The sequence below is a fragment of the Saccopteryx leptura genome, chromosome 1 (assembly GCF_036850995.1).
Source record: "Saccopteryx leptura isolate mSacLep1 chromosome 1, mSacLep1_pri_phased_curated, whole genome shotgun sequence".
NCBI lineage: Eukaryota > Metazoa > Chordata > Mammalia > Chiroptera > Emballonuridae > Saccopteryx > Saccopteryx leptura.
The window spans coordinates 239,213,533-239,236,658 of NC_089503.1; the positions used below are offsets into that span (position 1 = coordinate 239,213,533).

Consider the following 23,126-nt stretch of genomic DNA (forward strand, 5'->3'; position numbering starts at 1 on the left):
AGCTTTCTTAACTTTTTCAATAAAGTTTTATACATCTTTCAATACGGTCTTGCATATCTTTTCTTAGAAATATTCTTAGGAGTCTTATAGTTTAATTTCACTTGTTTTCAAAATTGTGTTTGGTAGAGAAAAACACCTATAATCTCAAGATTCTTTCAGTTTCTTATGTAGACAAGTATATAATCAACAAAAAATGGCAATTTTGCTACTTTCATTTCAATCCTTATACTTTTCTTTTATCCCTCTGGACGTACGGAGCTGGCTATAAGTAGTGATGGTGGGGCATTCTTGTCTCATTCTTTTTTTTTTTTTTTCTGAAGTTGGAAACGGGGAGGCAGTCAGACAGATTCCCACATGCGCCCGACTGGGATCCACCTGGCACGCCCACCAGGGGGCGATGCTCTGCCCATCTGGGGCGTCGCTCTGCTGCAACCAGAGCCATTCTAGCGCCTCAGGCAGAGGCCACAGAGCCATCCTCAGTGCCCGGGCCATCTTTGCTCCAATGGAGCCTTGGCTGTGGGAGGGGAAGAGAGAGACAGAGAGGAAGGAGAGGGGGAAGGGTGGAGAAGCAGATGGGTGCTTCTCCTGTGTGCCCCGGCCGGGAATCAAACCTAGGACTCCTGCATGCCAGGCTGACGCTCTACCACTGAGCCAACCGGCCAGGGCCTCCTTCATGATGTTTGCTGGGATACCCTAATCTAAGGGTTTATGACTTACATTAATTCTGGAAGATTCTCAACCATTATATATTTGAATATTGCCTTTCCTGCATTTTCTTTAGTATCTTCTTCTTGAATTCCCATTTAATAAATATTGGATCTTCTCCCTTTGTCATCTAACTTCTCTTTTTTTCCATCTTCCTTGTTTCTCTGTTCTTTATTCTGAGGAATTATTTCAGATATATATTCCAGATCACTAATTCTTTTAGTTGTTTCTAATCAGCTACTTAACCTTTATATAAAGTTATTATTTTTTAATCAACTGTTGAGATATTATTTATATTTAAAAAACAAATCCATTTACAGTGCATGATTTCATGAGTCTTGACAGTCATGTATCTGTGAAACCACCACCATAATCAAGATAACAAATATTTCAATCATTTCCTACCCCTCCCCCCAAAAAAACCCTTGTATATTTTTGTAGTCCATATATCCCCCTCAACATTCAACACTAGGAAATCACTAATCTGCTTTCAGTCACTTTTGGTGTCATCTCTAAGAAATCTTTGTCTAATCAAAGGTCATAAAGAGGCCCTGGCCTGTTGGCTCAGTGGTAGAGCTTTGGCCTGGCATGTGGATGTCCCAGATTCAATTCCCAGTCAGGGCACACAGGAGAAGTGACCATCTGCTTCCCCCCCTTCCCCCCTCTTCTCTCTCTCCCCTCTTCTCTCCCCCTCTCACAGCCATGGCTCAATTGATTTGAGCAAGTTGCCCCCCTGCCCCGGCACTAGGATGGGTCCTGTGGCCTCCACCTCAGGTGCTATAAAAAAGCTCGGTTACCAAACAATGGAGCAATGCACCAGAGGGGGCTTGCTGGGTGGATCCTGGTCCAGGCACATGTGGGAGTCTGTCTCTCTGCCTCCCCTGCTCTCACATAATTTTATAAAAGTAATTTTCTCCTGTGTTTTCTTCAAAAAGTTTTATGGTTTTAACTTTTATATTTGGTCTATAATATCTTTTGAGTTAATTTTTGTGGATGCAAAGTAAAGGTTTAGATTGAACTTTTTTTACATCTAATTATTCCAATGCCATTAGTTGAAAAAGATAGTATCATAGGTTCTCATTTATATGTGTAATCTAATGAACAAAATAAACTGACAATATAGAAACAGAGGCATGGATACATGGAACGGACTGACAGCTGTCAGAGGGGAGGAGGGTTGGGGGACTGGATGAAAGAAGGTGAAGGGATTAAGCCAAAAAAGTGTGTGTGTGTGTGTGTGTGTGTGTGTGTGTGTGTGTGTGTGTATAACACATGGACACAGACAAGTGTGGTGAAAGCCAGAGGGAAAGGGGGGTGAGTGGTAGGTGGAGGTGGGCAAAAGGGGAGAAAATAGGGACGGAAACAGACTTTGCTTGGGATGATGGGCGCATGATGCTATGTGCATATGTTTTATTGAGCTGCACAGGTAAAACCTGCACCCTAATAAATTCAATTTAAAATATAAAATAAAAAACATTGTTTCAACTATATCCTACAAATCTTGATACACAGAACCAAGGCTCCTTTGCTCTGGCACTCTGGTTACCTCAGGCCCTTTCCCTGGTTCCTCCCACCAGAGGGAAAGCAGGCCTTGTTTTGGAATATTAGCTGTTCCACAAAATCAATGCCACAACCTGAAGCTCAAGACAAAACTCCCAAAACAGGAAACTCATTATGCCATTCACTTTCTCTATGTTTTGATTTCCCTCCAAAATATGCTGCTTTCTTTCATTTACCAGAGACCTCAGGTAGTAGTTTTTTGTATTTTATTCATAGTTGGTCATTGATATCTGCAGGAGGGCTTATCAGATAGGAGCTTCTCAACCATTACCATGTACAAAACCTTATAATCAATTTTTTTGTATATAATTTCTAAAGTGGTAGGTTGGGGGAATACAGATATATTGTATATGTATACTTCAGCAAAATATCTGAAAGATTCTTTTATCTTATCCTAGAATAAGAACAGGTTAAAAGTGGGAGGAACTCTAGATATTATTTTGCTTAACACTTTCATTTTGTAGGCATGGAAACTGGGTCCCAGAAAGTCAGGCAGGCGGTAACATACCTGAGATACAACACAAGATATGCTGACAGCTAATTTTAGTACTCTGTCCTCTCAATACTACACATCTTTTTTGGACATAGTAGAAAAGTGGGGACTGGTTAATATTATAAAGAGTTTTTAGATAGTTAAAAAATTTCTCTCAAAGAATTTGGACTAATAGCTGTCTACCTGGCAGTTGATTTCTAATGATTTATAGAAGACCCATTGTCCTTTAGTTCTACGTTGCATAAATATACACATTCTACATTCGTTCACTCAACAAATATTTACTGCTTGCCTATCATGTGCTAGGAATACAGTACGGAACATGAATGACATTGTTCCTGCCCTTTTGAAGTTTATATCCTATCAGCTTATATTCTAGCCCAGAAGAGAGACAAGCAATGAGTCAGAAGCTTTCTATACTGTTCACCCCCTCCTCCTTGAAATTTGTTCTTCCCTTGGCTTTTTCCTCTACTTACCTGTTCGATGGTTCAATCCTTTGCCCCCTTCTCACTTTAGATATGTTCCCTAGGCAAGCTCAACTTCTCCCTATGGTTTCCATAAAGTATATGTTGATTACTCTCTATTTTTCATTTTTACACAGATCTCTTAAACAAGTTCTAAACTAGATATCTCTTGTACATATTCAATGATATACACCATAAAAAACCTTCAAATCTGCCATCTCTAAAACTGAACTTAACTTATTCCCCATCAAACATGTTTCTCTTTCTGTCTTTCCCATCTTAGTGAAATCATCCTAGATGCCACTGCCTGTTCCACCTCTCAAATGCAGTAAGGGTCACCAGCTCCTTTTAATTCTACTTCCTGAATCTTCCTGCACTATAACCCCTCTTCTATTGATTCAACCATCTTCTTTATATCATTATAGTAGCCTCTTAAGCAGTTCCTCAGCATTTTGCAACAGAATTGATTTTCTGTAATACAAATCTGATATTATTTCTGCTGTGTCCTGTGGATACTTTTGCCAGCACTTATTTTATTGTACTTGATCACTCAATTATCAGATTTTAAACAAGTAAAAGGAAGAGACCATGCTTTGATTATCTTAAATTTCTATAATCTAGGCCCTAGCCGGTAGGCTCAGTGGTAGAGCATCGACGTGGTGTGTGAATGTACTGGGTTCGATTCCCAGTCAGGACACACAGGAGAAACTACCATCTGCTTCTCCACCCCTCCCTTTCTCCCTTCTCTCTTTCTTTCTCTCTTCCTCTTCTACAGCCATGGCTTGACTGGCTCGAGCGCATTGGCACTGGGCACTGAGAATGGCTCCATGGAGCCTCTGCCTCGGGTGCTAAAAATAGCTCCATAGCGAGCATGGGCCCAGATGGGCATTGCCAAGTGGATCCTGGTTGGGGTGCATGTGGGAGTCTGTCCTATCACCCATCCTCTCACTTTGAAAAGAAGAAAATTATTTTTCTATAATCTAGCAACAGTAAGTTAATACTGCAAATCAAGGCATTAAAGATGTTCTCATTAAATCAGGATCACAAAATTTGCAAGAAAATATTACAGAAATGCAGATATAAATTGCTTAAATAATCAGTAAAACCAAAAAGGAGATGCCTGCTAGGAAAAATGTATTGAATCTAAGTAAAAATAGATAGATAAATAAATAAAACAACAACAAAAAAACAACAACAACATAGGGCGGATCTCTTAATGACACATGAAAAGATGTAGGAATTTTAGTTTATTTCATTAGTAATTTAATTCTCAAAAAGCTAATGCAACTTTAGGCTACTTTAAAGTATTAGTAATAGTTCCAATCTATACTTAATCTAATGGGTACATATTTTAAGAGAATCAATGTCAAACTGCCTGCCCTGCCAAGAAGAGAAACCAGGACAGTGTGAGGCCCTGGATTCAGTGTTAGACCAAAGGGTATAAGGAAGTTAAATGCACCTTATTGCTCATCAAAATGAAGTGATGATTGTCATAAGTAAAGGAAGGTACTGGGTTATCTCCCATTACCATCATTCTCTCAAAAGTTACTCACAGCTGAAGAGTAGAGTTCAAACTCTTGCTCAGGAAGGAAAGAATGCCAGCCATCTTCTGTCACATCAAACATGGGCCGGTAAAAGAAAGGGTACATCAGTGTGATGGAGTCCAAGGTAGACAATGCCTAGGGGGTAAAAAGGAAATAAAGGAAAAAGGAACATACCACAATTTGAAACACTTTCTAATTGCCAAATTGGTATTAAACAAATACGACCTGATAATGGTGAGCATATTTCTCTAACACTGTATTATCACTAGGTACAATTATAGCTTACTGAAGCTAATTTCTATGCTTCTGACACATAATCTATACTCAATTAGCATGAGCTGAATGAACAGAAGAATTTAAAAATGTACATACCTATTCTAGTAGAAAAATGAGATAACTCCTTCTTGACATCATTTAATAAAGCTTAATAAAATGGTCTAAATATTTTGGGGGATTAGAGAACAGGTTTGGGCAGTCAGTAAAGCCTTGGCTCAAAATCTAGTTACCAACTCTATAAACTCATGTAAATTATTTAAAATCAGCATCTGTTAGTAACTGTACAATAGGGTAATACAGCTTAATGGCCAAAGGGTCAGCCTGGAGTCAGACTGTTGGACTCAAATTCCAGATGCCAGAGCCATAGTAATTAGGTTACATAGCCACTCCGTGCCTCAGTTTCCGCAGCTGTAAAATTGGGGAAATAACAGTATTCTACCCTCATAAGGTGGTGAAGAGCATGGAGAGAATGTGTGTAGTAGGTCTCAAGCAGTGCCTGGCACATAATAAACCCTAAAATAACTTTAGCTATCACACGTTCCACATACTACATGCTACATATATGCTCCATCAATGTTCACTCCCTACCTAAAATCACGTGCCCTTTGGTCAGGCACCAGCATATCTTTATGCCACAATGACAAGACAGGGCAATAACTGTGCTCCCACAATGAGCCTACATTCATCTGCAGCACTTGAATTCTGGGTCACCACACCAGAAAACTTGACTAGACGAGAGGAACAGACAAACAGAACATCCTCCATCATGTGGCAGTCATCCTTCAGAAGGGAAATTATGTAAAGCATTTCTATGGCAGGACAAAAAGGCACCAAGCTCAATTAGCATAATTCAAACTGCAGTATTTATGGAAGTACACACCTTGAGGAAGGCAGAGGGCCCAACATCATGCTAATACCCCAGAACTCTCGGAATGAAGCTATCTCATTTTAGATCATAGAAAAATCAGACACCAAAGGATGGGCACATGACTTACTAAAAAACAGACTGAACAAGTTGTTCAGCAGTTTAACAAAACATCACCATCCAAAGTTATTCTTCTATCTGTCCACAAATCATGAAGCCTTTCCCCCAAAGCTCACAGAACAGAAAATATGGAGAAGCAAGCTCACTAACTCATTACCTACTTCTATATTGTCTCTGGCTGCCAGTCACGTCAAGCAGAAGCAGAAAAGCCAATGTCCACATCTGATTTAGGCCAGAGCTGTTGTCAGTCGGTTCAACCATTAGTTTAGTCATTCATTCATTCATTTTAAAGATATTCTTTGCAATATTTAGAAAAAAGTTCAGCCTGACTGAGATATACTTGATAAATAAAACCGTACAATATAATACATACTGTGAAAGGATCCCTCCCCCTCACTGAGTTGACAAACCTTCATTTCACATCACCTTTTGCTGTTGTTTTTGAGAACATTTAAGTTTGACATTTTTAGCAAATTTCAGTGAAACAATACAGTTATCAACAATAGTCACTATGTTATACATTTGATCCACAGACTTTATTCATCTTACAGTTGAAAGTTTGTAATTTTTGCCTACACGTCCTGTTTTCCCCACACCCTGGTAACTACTTTTCTCCTCTCTTTTTCTATGAGTTTGGCTTTACTCTTTAAGATTCCACATATAAGTGATGCTATGCAGTATGTGTCTTCCTCTGTCTGGCTTTTTCACTGAGCATAATACTCTCTGGTTTCATCCATGTTGTTGCAAATGGCAGGATTACTTTTTTCTTTTCTAAGGCTAAATAATATTCCACCCCCTTCTCATTTTCTTTATCCATTCATCCATCAACACTTAGTTTATTTCTATGTCTTAGCTATTAGGAATAATGCCACTATGAACATGGAAGTACAGGTATCTCTTTGAGATAATTATTTTGCGTCCTTTGGATATATACTCAGAAGTGGAATTGCTGGATCATGTGGTAGTTCTACTCTTAATTTCCTGAGGTACCTTCATACTGTTTTCCATTATTTTAAATGTAAGTCAGCAACCACTCTGGCAGGCAATAAGCACTTGTCATGATTACATTTTATGTCACTAGAGATAAGACTTTTCCTTTAAGCACATTAATGCGGAAAGAATTAAAAACATTTCAACCCCAAAAGACAGTTGACAGTACAAAGAAAAAAGCTTCACCAGACTTCCTGATACAATTTAGAAACTGGAACATTCGCCAGTTATCCTTCCAATAGGATTCTATTTGTGGCAACAGAAGACATTTGGGCATGTGGATTCTTGATTACAAAGAATAGATCAACTATGCTATGTAAGAATTTCACTTACTACTCCCAGATTATGTCAAAATGTATTGGGGGAAGGGGAATTGGAAGACAGTAGTAAAAGGCTAGAGGCCAAGTTCTCTGTGTATTTATTAAACTGTAAAAACAATAGAGTATTTGCATTCTGACGTCAAATTATGAGAATGGCTCATAATTTGTGGCTTCTTTTTAGCTGTAAGTACTTCTATATATATAATCCATCAATTTCTACAGAGCATTAGGTAATATCTATAGCTAAGTAAACAAATAGTTGGGGTCTGATGCCAACAGAGCTAAGAAAGAGCAATCAGAAAGTACAGCGATAAGCCTTACCCTGTTTCTTCACCACAGGCAACTTTGCTAACACCCACCGACCAGCTATCTTACAAGTTAGAAAAAGGGTAAGAAAAATGTAGACAGGTCAGTAATAACCCAATCCCACAACTGGGAAAAAAACAACAACACACGTTTAACTGGAGTGGGTCAGTAGCATACCTCTGCCCAAATAACACCATCTATTTCAATTTAACAGCCCACCAGCCACTGGTATTTCTTACTCATGTCAGTGAATTCAGCCTAATCAACATTACTGCACAACTTCCAAACAGCAGATGTGTAAGACAGTTCAGCTCTTCTCCTCATTTCCTTAAGTAAAATTTAGCAAAGACACAAAGAAAAATGTCGTATAACCAATTTTCACAGTACCACAACAGTTGTTTCTCTAGTTACAGATTTTTAAGCCTTTCTGCTCCCTTTTAATAGTTAAGCCAATAGCATTTGTTTTGAACACAAAGCCCAGATCAGTCATTCAAGACAGGAAAAAAACATAAAACCTCAGCATGTCTCTATAATTAATCTGGAAAATATTTGTAAACATTAAGTTAATTGCTATAATTTAGTGGCAATGATTTAAAATAAGGCAATTTAAAATTAGAGTGGTTGGTTAGATGGGGAAGAAAATAGTGTGAGCTCTTCAATTTAAATATTAAATTATCCAGATAAATTTTCTATTATTTATTTATTCTTTTGTTTTTAGAGAGGAGAGAGAGAGAAAGAAGGGGAGGGGAAGCAGGAAGAATCAACTCCCATATGTGCTTTGACCAGGCAAGCCCAGGGTTTTGAACCAGCAACCTCAGCTTTCCAGGTCTATGCTTTATCCAGTGCGCCACCACAGGTCAGGTAATTATTTATAATCTGAACAGATATTCAATATTGTTTATAAAAATATAAAACAAACACGCCCTATCATAAGCAAACCTGATACATGAAAATTCAGATTTACTAAAAAGCAAAATCGACAATCATTACTGATAATTACTTGCTTTATAAAAGAAATAACTTTTTTTAAAAAGTCTTATCATATATATACAGACAAAGGAATATTATTCAGTCTTAAAAGATAACAAAATACTGCCATATGCTACAATATGGATGAACCGAAAGAGTAAGTAACCCTAAAAACTACTAAACGTCAACAAAATCCTATTCCATTCCTATAAAAATGAATCAGGGTGAAGTTTTCCTATCAGTCTTTATATCTGAGTCACGGAATATGACCAAATATCTAATGAAGAAATATAAGAGCTACACTGAGTCAGAATCTAAGGTTCTTTTTATTATTTACTTTCATCACATTTTGCTTCTAAAATACTTACCTCAATGGAACTGGCTATATTCAAACATTCTTCCATTCCAGGAATATCCAACTGAATTATTCGAAAATCTTTACATTTTATGATGATTGTACCCAGGGGTCCCACAAATCTGTAAAATATTATAAATTATGCTTAGGAACATATACATTTCTAACTTTAAGCATATTATCATTAATGTGAAAAGAGAATATAGTTATAATCACCATCTACAGTCAACTTTCTTCTCTTCAATTAGTCTAATTACGGAAAAGTCAAGCCTGCATCACAAAAATGTGAGCCATAAATTATTTAAAATACATGTACTAAAAAAATTTTCAAATATAAAGTAATTTATACTAGGCCAAATCATTTAACAAAGATTATTTGGGGTCTCACTTCAAAGAATAACAAGAAAAACCCCATAATTAATATAGTGAGTGTTTGTCTAGAAACAGATTATAGTGTGGCAGTTACCAGAGGGAAGGGGGAAGTATAGTAATAAAGGGCACAGGGGGTCAAATATATGGTGACAGCAGAAGACCTGACTTTAGGTGGTGGGAACACAATGCAATGTGCAGATCATGTATCACAGAACTGTACACTTGAAACCTATATAATTTATTAACCAATGTCACCCTAATAATATAATGATATACAGTGTGTTCGTAAAGTCATGGTGCACTTTTGACCGGTCACAGGAAAGCAACAAACGACGACAGAAATGTGAAATCTGCACCAAATAAAAGGAAAACCCTCCCAGTTTCTGTAGGATGATGTGGCAGCATGTGCACATGCGCAGATGATGACGTAGCACCGTGTATACAGCAGAGCAGCCCACGGCCATGCCAATCGGATTGTGGACGGTACAGAGGAAAGTTCAGTGTGTTCTGTGGCTCGCTAAATTCGAATCCGTGACCAAAAGCAACATGAATATCGGTGCGTGTATAATGAAGCACCACCACATAGAAATAACATTACTCAGTGGGATAAGCAGTTGAAGGAAACCAGCAGTTTGGTGGAGAAACCCCATTCTGGTAGGCCATCAGTCAGTGACGAGTCTGTAGAGGCTACATGGGATAACTACCTAAGGAGCCCTAAAAAATCTGTGCGTGAGCCCACATCAAACTGCACTGAATAGGTATGAAACTGGGAGAGTTTTCCTTTTATTTGGTGCAGATTTCACATTTCTATCATCTTTTGTTGCTTTCCTGTGACCGGTCAAAAGTGCACCATTACTTTACGGTCACACTGTACTGTATTTGCAAGCTTGCAGTAGTTGATTTTAAATATAAGTATCTCTTTTCACTCTTTAAAAACTATTAACTTGCAATCGCTATTCTAAATCAATGCCATATCTAATAATAAATTTTGTATCAGTACATTTACAAATTTTGTACATATTTAATTTTACCTTAGTTGGGCTCTTTTATAAAAGGTAGTATGACTGTAACAATGGTTTGTAACAACACTTTTAGTTTTCTACGTGATTTAACAGATTAATATGCTTAAAAGAAACAAATATTAATGTAAAAGCTAATATCACTATATTCTTGTAACTTTGGTTTGGAATTCCTATTTTGTTTTCTGCATAATTTAAGAGACTAATGCATTATATGAATTATTAGTTTATGGGGGTTTTTTTGTTTGTTTTTTACAAACTTTTCTTAGTTTATGTTTTGGGGCACACAATGTATAAAGATGGAATTCTGTAACATCAATAATGAAAAGGGGTGGGGCAGAACTGTAAAGGAGCCCAGTTTTGCACATTGTAGAAGTTAACGGGTATGATTTCATATTAGAGTGCTATAACTTTACGATGTCAGATGTAATCCCCATTGTGGTCACAAAGACAACAGATACGGAATATATCCAAAAGTAAATGAGAAGGGCATTTAAATATTTCTCTACAAAACATCAACTATATACAAAAGACAGTAATTCAGGCAACAAGGGACAAAAAGCTATAAGGCCTATAGAAAACAAATAACACAGTAACAGAAGTCCCTCCTTATCAGTACACTAAGTCCTCATTTAATATCATCAGTAGGTTCTGTGTCTTCAAGTAAGATAACATGTAACAAAACTAGTTTTACCATAGGTTAATTGATATAAACAAGAGTTAAGTTCCTAGAGCATCTCATCAACATTATGACAAACTGACACTGAACAAAATGATGTTATTCAAGGACTTGTTATAAGTACTTTAAATATAAATCAGTTAAACTCTACAATTAAAATACAGAGCTTGGTAGCATGGTTAAAAACATATGATCCAACTATATGCTGTCTTATAAGATACTCAGTTGAGATCCAAAGACAAAACAGGTTGAAAGTGAAAGTATAGAAAAAAGTATTACATGCAAATAGTAACCAAGACAACAGGGGAGGCTATACTAATATCAGACAAAATAAACTTGAAATCAAAAGTGGTTATAAGAGATAAAGAACATTATATATTAATAAAAGGTTCAACACAGCAAAAAGATATAACAATTATAGACATTTAGCCTGACCAGGTGGTGGCACAGTGGATAGAAACTGGGACGCAGAGGACCCAGGTTTGAAACCCCAAGGTTGCTGGCTTGAGCATGGGCTCACCAGCTTGAGCAAGGGGTCGCTGGTTTGAGTGTGGGATCATAGACATGACCCCATGGTTACAGGCTTGAGCCCAAAGGTCACTAGCTTGAAGCCCAAGGTTGTTGGCTTGAGCAAGGGTTACTCGCTCTGCTGTAGCCTCCCCCCCCTGCCGCCCCCGGTCAAGGCACATATGAGAAAGCAATCAATAAACAACTAAAGAGCCGCGACAAAGAATTGATTCTTCTCATCTCTCTCCCTTCTTGTCTGTCTGTCCCTATCTATCCCTCTGTCTGTCTCTGTCACATACACACACACACACACACACACAAAACACCAATTACACACCTACTGACAATCAAAATATGTAAAAGGAGTTGAGGGGAGAAATAGAAGATTCTATAATAATAGTTGGAAACTTTAATACCTCACTCATGATAATGGATAGCACAACCAGACAGAAAATAAGTAAGGAAATTAACAATATATGAAATATATAGACATAAATATGTTACCCAAAAACAGTACACAAATTCTTCTCAAGTGTAAATGGGACATTTTCTAGGATATGGGCCATATGTTAGGCCTCAAATCAAGTCTCAATATATTTTAAAAGGTAGATATCATACAAGGTACAGGCATACCTTAGAGATACTGCTTGTATTTTCTCTGACCACAATAGAATCAAGTTAGAAATCAATAACAAAAGAAAAACTGGGAAATTCACGTAACTGTGAAAATTAAACAACACACTTTTAAACAACCAATAGGTCAAAGAAGTCACAGGGAATCAGAAAACACTTAAGAGACAAATGAAAAAACCCCACAATATTTCAAAACTTATGGGACACAGCAAAAGCTGTATATATTATATATAGATGTATGTACAACCACCTGATATATGATATATTAGTCAAGGACAGGTTGTTAGATGATGGTTTAGGAAAACAGACTTGCTAAATGCAGAAAAACAAAGTTGGATTCTTACCACACTTGAAACAAAGGTAGAAACGATACAAGTTAAAGACCTAAAAATGAAGACTAAAACTATAAATCTAATATGAAAAACACATAGAATAGTGACCTTAGAATAAGGAAGGACTTCTGAAGTAAGACTTAAAACACACAAACCATAAAGTTAAAAACTGACAGATTTTGCATTAAAATGAAGGACTTCTGTTCAACAAAGGTCACCACAGAAAAGTTAACAAACAGGTGAGAGACTAGAAGACATTTGTATGTCTAAGTGAAGAATTAATATCTGGAGAGTATACAAAGGAATTGGTGCAAATCAACATGAGAAAGACAACAAATCTAGTTTTTCACAGAAAGGAAAAAATTTTTAAACTGAATTGCTAACAAATATATAAAGACATACTTAAACTCACCAATAATTAAGAGAAATACGAATTAAAACTAAGAGATACTATTTCACAATCATCAGACTAGCAAAAATTAGGAAGACAATGAAACCCAAAGGTGCTAAGAATGTGGGAGGGAAAGGAGAATAGTCATTTTGGAGAGCTAGCTAGCATTACTTTGTGAAATGAATTATGCATGTACCTTCTGATTCCATCCCACCTAGGCACAATCTCAGAGAAACTCTTACACAAGACTATAAGGGGACCTGAATGAGTATGGTTATTGAAGTTGGGATAACAGGAAATTGGAGGTTAAAGGGTCAGATAAATGTGGTAGACACTTTGGAGTTCTATGCTGCAGTCAGAAGCAGTGAAATGGATGAACATAGAGCAGTATGAAGAAATCTTGAAAAAGAGTACTGAATTAAAATGTTGAGAAACAGAACAAGATGTATAACATAATCCTACTCAGGTAAACTCACACATGCATGTGTGCACACACCCACACACAATAATGCCATATATTTTATAGGGATATACAGTGTGTCCGTAAAGTCATGGTGCACTTTTGACCGGTCACAGGAAAGCAACAAACGACAGAAATGTGAAATCTGCACCAAATAAAAGGAAAACCCTCCCAGTTTCTGTAGGATGATGTGGCAGCATGAGCACATGCGCAGATGATGACATAACACCGTGTATACAGCGGAGCAACCCACAGCCATGCCAGTCGAGATGTGGACGGTACAGAGGAAAGTTCAGTATGTTCTGTGGCTCTCATGGAATTACATTTTAAAATATGTGGCGTTAGCCCTGGCTGGTTGGCTCAGTGGTAGAGTGTCAGCCTGGCGTGCAGGAGTCCCGGGTTCGATTCCCAGCCAGAGCACACAGGAGAAGTGCCCATCTGCTTCACTACCCCTCCCCCTCTCTTTCCTCTCTGTCTCTCTCTTCCCCTCCCGCAGCCGAGGCTCCATTGGAGCGAAGTTGGCCCAGGTGCTGAGGATGGCTCTATGGCCTCTGCCTCAGTCGCTAGAATGGCTCTGGCTGCAGCAGAGCGATGCCCCAGATGGTCAGAGCATCGCCCCCTGGTGGGCATGCCAGGTGGATCCCGGTAGGGCGCATGCGGGAGTCTGTCTGACTGCCTCCTCATGTCCCGCTTCAGAAAAATACAAAAAAACAAAAACAAAAACAAAACAAAAATAAAATATGTGGCATTCATGGCTCTCTCAGCCAAAAAGGTTCCTGACCCCTGCCCTACATGATCCGGCCCCTGCTAATCCCTCCAACCGGTTTCTGTGGTCCCCCTAGCCTCTCCTCCTTGCTCACTGCCCCCCAGCCACACCAGCCTCTCTGTTTTCCTTTGTACATGCCAGCATGTTCCTGTCTCAGGTCTATGTAGTCACTGTTCCCTGGCTGAAATGCTCTTTCCTCTGATGTTCACATTCTCGCTTCCTCCCTTCCTTCAGATGTCATTCATTCAAATGTCACTTGTCTTCCTGGCATTCTCTATCCTCCCATTTTCCTTCCTGGCACTTATTTACTGACACTGTTAGTTATGTATTTACTAATTTATGTGAATGCTCATCTCTTCCAATGATACATCAGCTCCTCGTCTGTCTTAGTCACCACTCTAGCTGCACAGCCTCCACAGTGCTCAGTACATAAGAGACACGTGGAAGTAGACACTTCCCGAAAGCAACAAACAACTTCTGACCTGAACACCTAGCTCCTTCTCTTTCTAGTACATCATGCTGCTCCCCAGGAAAAAGACAAATGTGTGTACAGTTTGTCATTTATCCTCTAACATATTAAAAGGCCCATGTCTTATATATATACTTCCTTAAGCCCTACCAGGTACAGCATGCAGTGGGTACTAGGTAAATATGATGAAAGGACAGCATAAAAAGCAACCCAAAACAGAAAAGTAAATAGGAAAGAAAAAGAGAGTTGATGGCATGGAGAAACTCTAATTGGTATTCAGTGGCACCCGCCCATTCAGTGGCCAATCATTCTTTTATTTCCTATGTGCCTATCTGCCCAAACTACAGGGTAGTTTTGAAGGAAGTAAAAATTAATGAAATGTGAGTCCTGGCTTCAAGGAATTAACATATATGTAATTATCCAAATACAAATTTTAATATACATTTATCAAAGAGATATAATTAGAGAGCTATAAAACTTCAAAGTGAGGGGAATTACTTCTAGTTGTGGGATTAACAGAAGAATCTGTGAAAGAGGTGGCAGTTGAACTGGTTAAACTGAATATTGATAGAGGGGTAACAACTGGATGACAGCCTTTAAACTCCTGAAAGTACTATATTTTATTCATCTTGGTGGCTTTAATGCTTCACAAAATCTCTGCAATATAATGACATTCAATAAAGGACTAAGAAACTTGGGAGGAGCAAGACACTCCCTCCACCTCCTTCAGTGTCAGTATAATATAGACGAGAGAATGCAGGACGTGGAGGAGCAAAAATAAGAACAAGGACTGACTAGGAAAAAAAGTTCATGAAAGAGAATGGCAAGAACTAAGGTGGGGAAAGTAGGCTGGTGACAGAACAACATGGAGGGCCATAAGGCATTTAGATTTTATTATGCAGGCAGAGAACACTGAAAACCTTTACCAAGGAGCCCTCTGAAAAATCAAGAAATCCATTACCACTTCACCCACACTGCTGCAAATTACACTATTAGAAATTATTTTCTTTTAAGGCATAACCTCTCCAGGAATCTTCTTAATATCCAAATTCTCTTGAGAGGGAACAGAAAAAGCTATTGTCATCCATTTATACATTAGTGTAAATTGGATAACCAATTTACCTTTTTCTGACTAGAGTAAGTGCACAGACATTAAGAAAATTCAAATTTTGACTGCAGACGGAAGTAAAACTTTAAACTCTGAGACACTATCTTGGAAAGACAGAGTCTGGGTGCAAAAACAAAAAAGAGGTTAATAAATCAATACCTTTGCTGAACTCCAACTTTGTTCTTTCCAAAGCAGAATCGAGTAAAGAGAAATAAAAGATAGTGTAATCTCCCATCGTATTATATGGATGACACGAAAGGTAAGAAATAAGGAGAAATGTAACCAACTGAACATTTTTGAAAGGGAGGGGAGGTTTTTGGAATTTATAGACACTACATACTGAGTTAAGTTTTCCTCCAAAGTGGCAAATGAAGAGGCAAATAAAGACTTCACCTAAATCACACTGCATCACAACTTCGTGAACTATGATGATGAACAATTATTACTCAAAGGATATGATGGTGCACGGGAGGAAATTTAAATAAGAAAATAAACGAAAATAGTGTTATGTACCAAACATGATAATCAGGATAACAACCCGGGAATTCCATTCATATTTAATAGAAACCAGGGATCATAAATGGATGGTTTTCTGATTTCCAAAACTCAAATTCTAAATCTAGGGTAGACAGGGCTTATTTTGCTGGCTGCTTTGGACGCAAGAAAGACCCTGGGGCGCGCTCCCTCCGGAGGCCACTGAAGGACCCAGGGGCCCTGCGGCACAGCGGGTGGGATGAGCACTCACCGCTTGTCGATGGCGTCGATATTTGAATGGAGGAGCCACAACTCCTCCGTGTTGTCCTGCCGGGAGGACAGGATCAGGTGGTGGCCAGTCAGACACAAAGTACCCTCAACGGCCGGATAGAAAGGTCGGTGAAGCACCACATTGTCCACCCGTGGGGTCTTAATCAGCTCCGCAAACTCCATGTTCCCCAGCGGCGGGAGCCAGGAGGCTGCCGCCTCCCGCAGACAGAAGGCGGTTACACCGCCGCACGGCTGACGAAGAGAAGGACCCCGCACAGGGCAGACCGGAGGGGCGGGGTCCGGGGCAAGGAGGCCGGGCCCCGCCCCAGGCCAGGGTGGGCTCGACGAGGCCTGCGGCCACTGTCACTGGCTACTGGAACACAGGGACCTCTGCCAGGCCGGGGTGTTTCTCCGGCACCTCTCGGTCCGCGGCAGACCCAAGGCTCGCCAGCAAGAACGTTCCGCGACAGGCCCAGCAGCAGCAGCTGCCGCCACCTGAGGACCCAGCCTGCGTGGACTGGCTGATGGGAGAAAGAAGAGGCCGTTTTAGGGCCAGTTTCCAAGTCCCAGCCGCTAGGGACTCCTGGCGGAAGTAGCTGCTCCCAGCCGGAGCCCAGATGAACTGCGGGCGGAAGTGGCGGAGATCGAAACTCGGAAGCCAGTAAGTCGCCGCCGGAAGTCGGTCCCCGCCTGGGTCCAAAGAGAATGTTTCCGGAAACACAGCTGAAGTCAAAGATTTGTGTTCCTCCCGGAAAAAAACTCTTCTTTGCCTCCATGGGCACAGCTTTCCCCTAGCACCTTTCAAATACTATTCTGTATCTGAAAAAGCTGGGGAAGATGAGACTACGAGAAGAGGTCCCTGACCTCCCTCCTTCAACCTTGAGTAGTAAGCCCTGCAAGGACTCTTCAGAGTGTGGTGCCGCCATCAGTTGTGGCAACTTGCACCCATTCGCCACGAAGAGATTGCAACTATGGGATCGAATCAGTGATTGTGACTGACCCCAGAGAAGACGTCAGGTGTAAGGGCCGGAAGCTGGGACTCCCAGAAAGCGCGGCGCCAAGATCCTGTGACCTTGAAGAGAGAAGGAAAAGCATCCTAAGACCTACAAGAGGGACCTAGGTATAAATACAGAAAAGGAAGCAATCCTGTCTTGTGAGGAAGCTCAAGTGACTTGCTTAAACACAGTTTATATTTTTGCATAGGCTGAACTTTGATTTGGACCTGTGAAATTCAAGGTATTGGGGCTTTAGTCACCACCTCACAGCCTCCCCATTAAATACAGTCCAACCAAACTACTCCCAGACAACTATGCCAGGAAGTTATTCAAATAACTTTTCCTTTCTTGGTGCCTCCCTCCTCTTTTAAACTGGAATTTTTCATTCCAAAATAGGGAATGAGAGGTGAAATATGCAAAGATTTGAGTCCTGGTCTACCGTCACTTCATTAACTTTTGAAATTCTCACCATCTAGTACAAGTTAGCTAAAATCTCACAGCAAAGACAAATTGCCTCAAATCTCAGCAGATTATCCAACACGTCTTTCTGCTTCTGCCTTTCCCCTTCCAAAAATGTTCATCTCTTAGAACAACATCTTATAAGATTGTTATAGCTGAGAGTCCAGTTGTATTTTATTTGTCTTCAAAAGAATAACTAATAGAGAAGAGGGAATAAGGAGTAATTACTTAAAAATGTTTTATTGGAATTTTTGTTGTCCTTCCATGATGTAGTTCATTATAACAATGACAAATTGTGGAAGGAAGATTGTATTTCAGAATGAATAATTGGGGAAAGTTTTATGGAGAAATTATCATCTGAAAAGAGGACCTTGAAGGATGGGTAGGATTAATACCCTAAATGAAGTATACCCAAGATAGATGTCCAGTTGAATTATATCTACTAGAGGTAAGGAAAATTTCTAAAGAAATTTCATTACCTTTTTGTTTTGTTTTGTTTTGTTATTTTTGATGGGGAAACCTATGAAAAGATCATTGTGCCATTAAATTTTTTTTAATTTATTTATTCATTATTAGAGAGGAGAAACAGAGAGGGAGAGAGAGGAGAGAGAGACAGAGAGAGAGAAGGGGGGAGGAGCTGGAAGCATCAACTCCCATATGTGCCTTGACCAGGCAAGCCCAGGGTTTTGAACTGGCGATCTCAGCATTTCCAGGTTGACGCTTTATCCACTGCGCCACCACAGGTCAGGCCTGTGCCATTAAATTTTAAAATGTTTAATATTCCATAAAGGTTTTTGCCCATGAGATAAAACTGTCAATATCATGCTGGATTGTTATTTTTAAATACCAGAAACTATTATAAAATTATATTTACTCTGGGTTGAAGCTTAAAGCATAGGAAGCCCTTGAAATCTGAAGAAAATAAATATTGAGTAGTAAAGAATAGAGGTGGGGGGTGCACAATATGTTAATTCACTACATGAACAGTAGATGGCAGCAGAGTTTGACAGTAATGAGACAGGCTTCTATTGTATTAAAAATTATTCAACGAAACTACAGTCAAGTTATTATACAAACTGCCTGGATATAAGAGTGTCAGAGGATTCTGATGAACCAAAGAAGATTATGGCATTTATAATGCATATAGAACACTCAACACCTTCCAGATGTTATTTTTATCATCATTTTATGAGAAAAAAGTGACCTTGATATGTAATTATCTATGTAGTCAACTAGTATGTATTAAGTGCCTACTTGGACATCAACACTGTAGGAATGGAAACAATAGATTTGACATGGCCCTTTCCCTCAAAGAAATAGCTAATTTGAGAAGACCAACACTAATGAAAAAAAACTACCAAACTAATGAAAAAAAAAGTGCTAAATTTTGAAGTACAGATTTACTATCCCGGTTTTAGGTTTTTCTTGTAGGCCTTGAGTAGTTAGTAGAAATTTGAGGCAGTTTGAAGAAAACAGGTTAACAATTGTCAGAAGTAGCAGGATCATCTATGATGGAGAAGACCCTGCCTAGGTGTACCTTTGATGAGCAGCTATTCTCCATGTGCTTTGTTATTGTATGTGGAGTGTAGGCAGCTGAGATGAACCTGATAACCTTATGCCCTGTGTTTCTTGTGTTCTCCATCCCCTTTAATCCTCAAGCAAATCCATCAACAAATTGTTGATCATATCTTCTAATAGCTCTTGAATTCCCCCACTCTATTCATCTACAAGGCCACCTAGTTCAGGCCCCATCACTTCTCACCTACTGTTTCTAACAGAAAAGGCCTCTTAGTTGGTCTCCTTCCTTCTAGTGGGCTCCCCTCTAACCCATTATTCTACTTGCCAGCTAAAGCCCTCTTTGTCATTCTAAATTTCTTTTTCTTTTCTTCACTTATAAGTCCCTTTGTGATTTAGCCCCTTAGACAGTCATCAGCATCACAAATCTCATCTCTTCTACTCTCTTGACCCAGCACAGCAGCCCTGAACCCCTATTCCTTGCAATTTTCATATCAGCTAGTCTTAAATAATTTGCAGTTTCCTCAAATCTGCACTTTACAAGATTTCTAGATGATTTTTATGTAAATGAAGTTTGGAAAAGCACTGTTGTAAAGAACTGGGTGGTCTTTCTGCCTGGTATATATTTACCTCACTCACAATACCCTGTCCCTTCACCTGCTAACTCCTATCATCCTTCAGATCTCATATCAGATGTCACTACCTCTGGGAAGCCTTCCCTGAATTCCCCCCTCCAAAACTAAAACTATGAGCTCTGCATTATATAGGCTCCACAACTGCTTGGTTTTGTCATTGAAAGGACATCACTACCCCTTTGAACCTTGTGTAATAATAATAGTAGTTCATACGTTTGATTGTTTACTCTCTGTTCCAGACATTGTGATAAATGCTTTACATGTATTGGCTCATTAGTCCTTTAACAATTCTTTAAGGTTGGTTATTATTCTCCTTTTATCTTTGAGGAAACTGAGGCACAGTGATATTTATAACTTTCCCAAGGTCAGACAACAATGAGTGGTGTAATCAGGATTCAGACCCAAGTGGTTGAGTACAAACTCTGTGCTGCTCACCACCACACTATATCACCCATGTGAGCCCACCTGGTTATTCTCTTTGATTGTACTTCTTTTTAAAATAAATGTTATTTATTGATTTGAGAGAGAGGAGAAAGAGAGAGAGAGAGAAGGGGAGATAGAAGCAGGACACATCAACTCAGCTGCTTCTTGTGTATTCCTTGATGGGGCAAGCTTTGGGTTTCAAATGAGCAACCTCAGCATTCCAGGTCAATGCTTTATCCACTGTGTCACCACAGGTCAGGCTGATTTTGCCTCTTAATAAACTATATTGAAATAGACTATATATGTGTCTGTAACATTCCACTAGATAGTAATCTCCTTGAAAGCAAGGACCATTTCTTGACCGCAACATGCCCAGAATCATAGCTTAGCGCCTGTACATAGCAGCCACTCAATGTATATTTGTTGACTGGAGACCCTGTATTTAACTTAGCACACTCCACCCCAGTCTCTCCTCTCCCACACCCCAATCTGAGTGAGTTGAGATATTATTGCCAATGTTTACAGCAGCATTTTGGTAACAGTAAGAGGAAGGTAGTGCTATATTGTTTCCACCTTAGAAATTAAAGCAGATGAATAATTTATCAGTGATGATGACATTGATAATATCTTAGTTTAGTAACTCTTTTACAAACAAAATGTTTTCATATATGTTATCACATATGGGTCTCTCAATGACCTAGTAAAGTAGGTACGACAGGTATTGTTTCCGACTCAGAGAGAAAGAACCAAGGTTCAGAGGGGTGGTGATGTCCTTTCAAGGATAACACCAAGCAGTGAGGCACAAACACTAAGGCACCTCCTGTGCGTCCAAAACCCGGGCCCTTGCCATCACGCTAATTTATGTATTTATTTTAAAACTTTTATTTATTGATTTTAGCAAGAGAGAAAGGGAAAAAGAGCGACAGGAACATCGACCTGTTCCTGTATATGCCCCAACCAGGGATCGAACCGGCAACCTCTGTGCTTCGGCACAACACTCTAACCAACCTAGCTATCTGGCCAGGGTGCCATCACACTAATTTAAATTAGACTTATTTCACCCAGCTTTTGTTTGTTAAGGTTCTGAGCTGTGAATGTTGGGAGAAGATAGCCAATCTTAAATAAAGGAGGTCTAAGGTTTCATTGGATGAAGCAACAAAGGGGAAATTATGGGGACAATAATATGATCAGTGGGTCTTTGTTCAGATGCTCCACTCTAATAGTCACATTCCCTATGTCTGGTTCCTGTGTCTCAATCACTGAGCCACTTTATTTTTTGAGACCCATCAGAAGACCAGGGCCCTAGCACTTTAGAAGAAAATAGCAAACTGGAAGGAAGAGAGACTCTTGCTATTGTGCATAAACTAAGTCAGCCCGAGCATAATCACTTGAAACAACATCCAGCAGTTGGCAGCTAGAGCTGGAATAGTGGGAGGAGAGGGTGCTCAGACACTTCTTTCTGCAGTCTCAGTGTCTCTCCCATGGTTTCCTCTCCTCCGAATTAATTTAATATTCCTCCAAGTACTCTGGCCTCAGGGCAGTCGGGCTGTCTACATGGCAACTGAAGGTGTCGAGAGTGAGTGTTCCCAAGAGTAAAGTAGAAGTTGCATCAACTTTATGACCTCCCCTTGGATGACACATGTCACTCTGCTGCACTTTATTGACCTTAAACAGTTACAAAAACCCACTCAGTTTCAAGGAGAGAGGACATAGATCCCATCTCTCAATAAGGCCAATGTCAAAGAATGTATGCCACAGGGTGATGTTGATAGTGGGGAACTTAAATGTATGGACTTACCATAACCTCCCCTGTTCACCCTGGCAGCTGGAAAGAGGACTAGCGAGACTATTCCGAAAGTCAGCACACTCTTTTTTGGCAAAGTGCTTTTCTGCTCATAGCCATAATAAAGTGAACTAAGACTATGTAATTACTTTAATTAGATAGAATTAAAATAAAGAGGCACATCTAAAAAAAGGCATAATTAGGCCCTGGCCGGTTAGCTCAGCGGTAGAGCGTCGGCCTACCGTGCGGAGGACCCAGGTTCGATTCCCGGCCAGGGCACACAGGAGAAGCGCCCATTTGCTTCTCCACCCCTCTGCCGCGCTTTCCTCTCTGTCTCTCTCTTCCCCTCCCGCAGCCAAGGCTCCATTGGAGCAAAGATGGCCTGGGCGCTGGGGATGGCTCTGTGGCCTCTGCCTCAGGTGCTAGAGTGGCTCTGGTCGCAACATGGCAACCCCCAGGATGGGCAGAGCATCGCCCCCTGGTAGGCAGAGCGTCGCCCCATGGTGGGCGTGCCGGGTGGATCCCGGTCGGGTGCATGCGGGAGTCTGTCTGACTGTCTCTCCCTGTTTCCAGCTTCAGAAAAGTTAAAAAAATAAAATAAAATAAAATAATAAAAATAAAAAAAGGCATAATTAAGTGGAAAAATGTACTCGGTGGGAATGTCAACAATGCTAATCCAGTGATTATTGTCGAAGTATATTTTATTGTCACTGAACCTAAATCCAGTTCAGTATCTGATAAAGTTGGGAAGCAACCTCAGTCTGCTGTCAATCTTTCAGTCACACCTCCCTAGCTTCCAGTGTCCTCTCCCCACATTATTTAGGGGAAGCTCTTTATAGAATTTTCAATGTGACATACAGTTTTGTTTT

The 23,126-nt window shown here is 39.8% G+C and overlaps 1 protein-coding gene and 1 non-coding gene across 2 annotated transcripts in view; one reads left to right on the top strand and one right to left on the bottom strand.

Moving 5' to 3' along the window:
* MTMR9 (myotubularin related protein 9) overlaps positions 1-17,420 on the bottom strand; it is a 37,376-nt gene extending 19,956 nt beyond the window's left edge. The window contains exons 1-3 of the mRNA XM_066388064.1: positions 16,449-17,420; positions 8,981-9,089; positions 4,776-4,901 (exon numbers count right to left, since the gene is read on the bottom strand). Coding sequence (XP_066244161.1) covers positions 4,776-4,901; positions 8,981-9,089; positions 16,449-16,630 — 417 coding nt within the window. The 5' untranslated portion in view covers positions 16,631-17,420. The remainder of the gene's footprint in view (positions 1-4,775; positions 4,902-8,980; positions 9,090-16,448) is intronic.
* A 5,040-nt stretch (positions 17,421-22,460) lies between these two features.
* On the top strand, positions 22,461-22,536 carry TRNAG-ACC (transfer RNA glycine (anticodon ACC)). Its single transcript has one exon. It is a non-coding gene; the product is annotated as a tRNA-Gly (tRNA).
* The last annotated feature ends 590 nt before the right edge of the window (positions 22,537-23,126 follow it).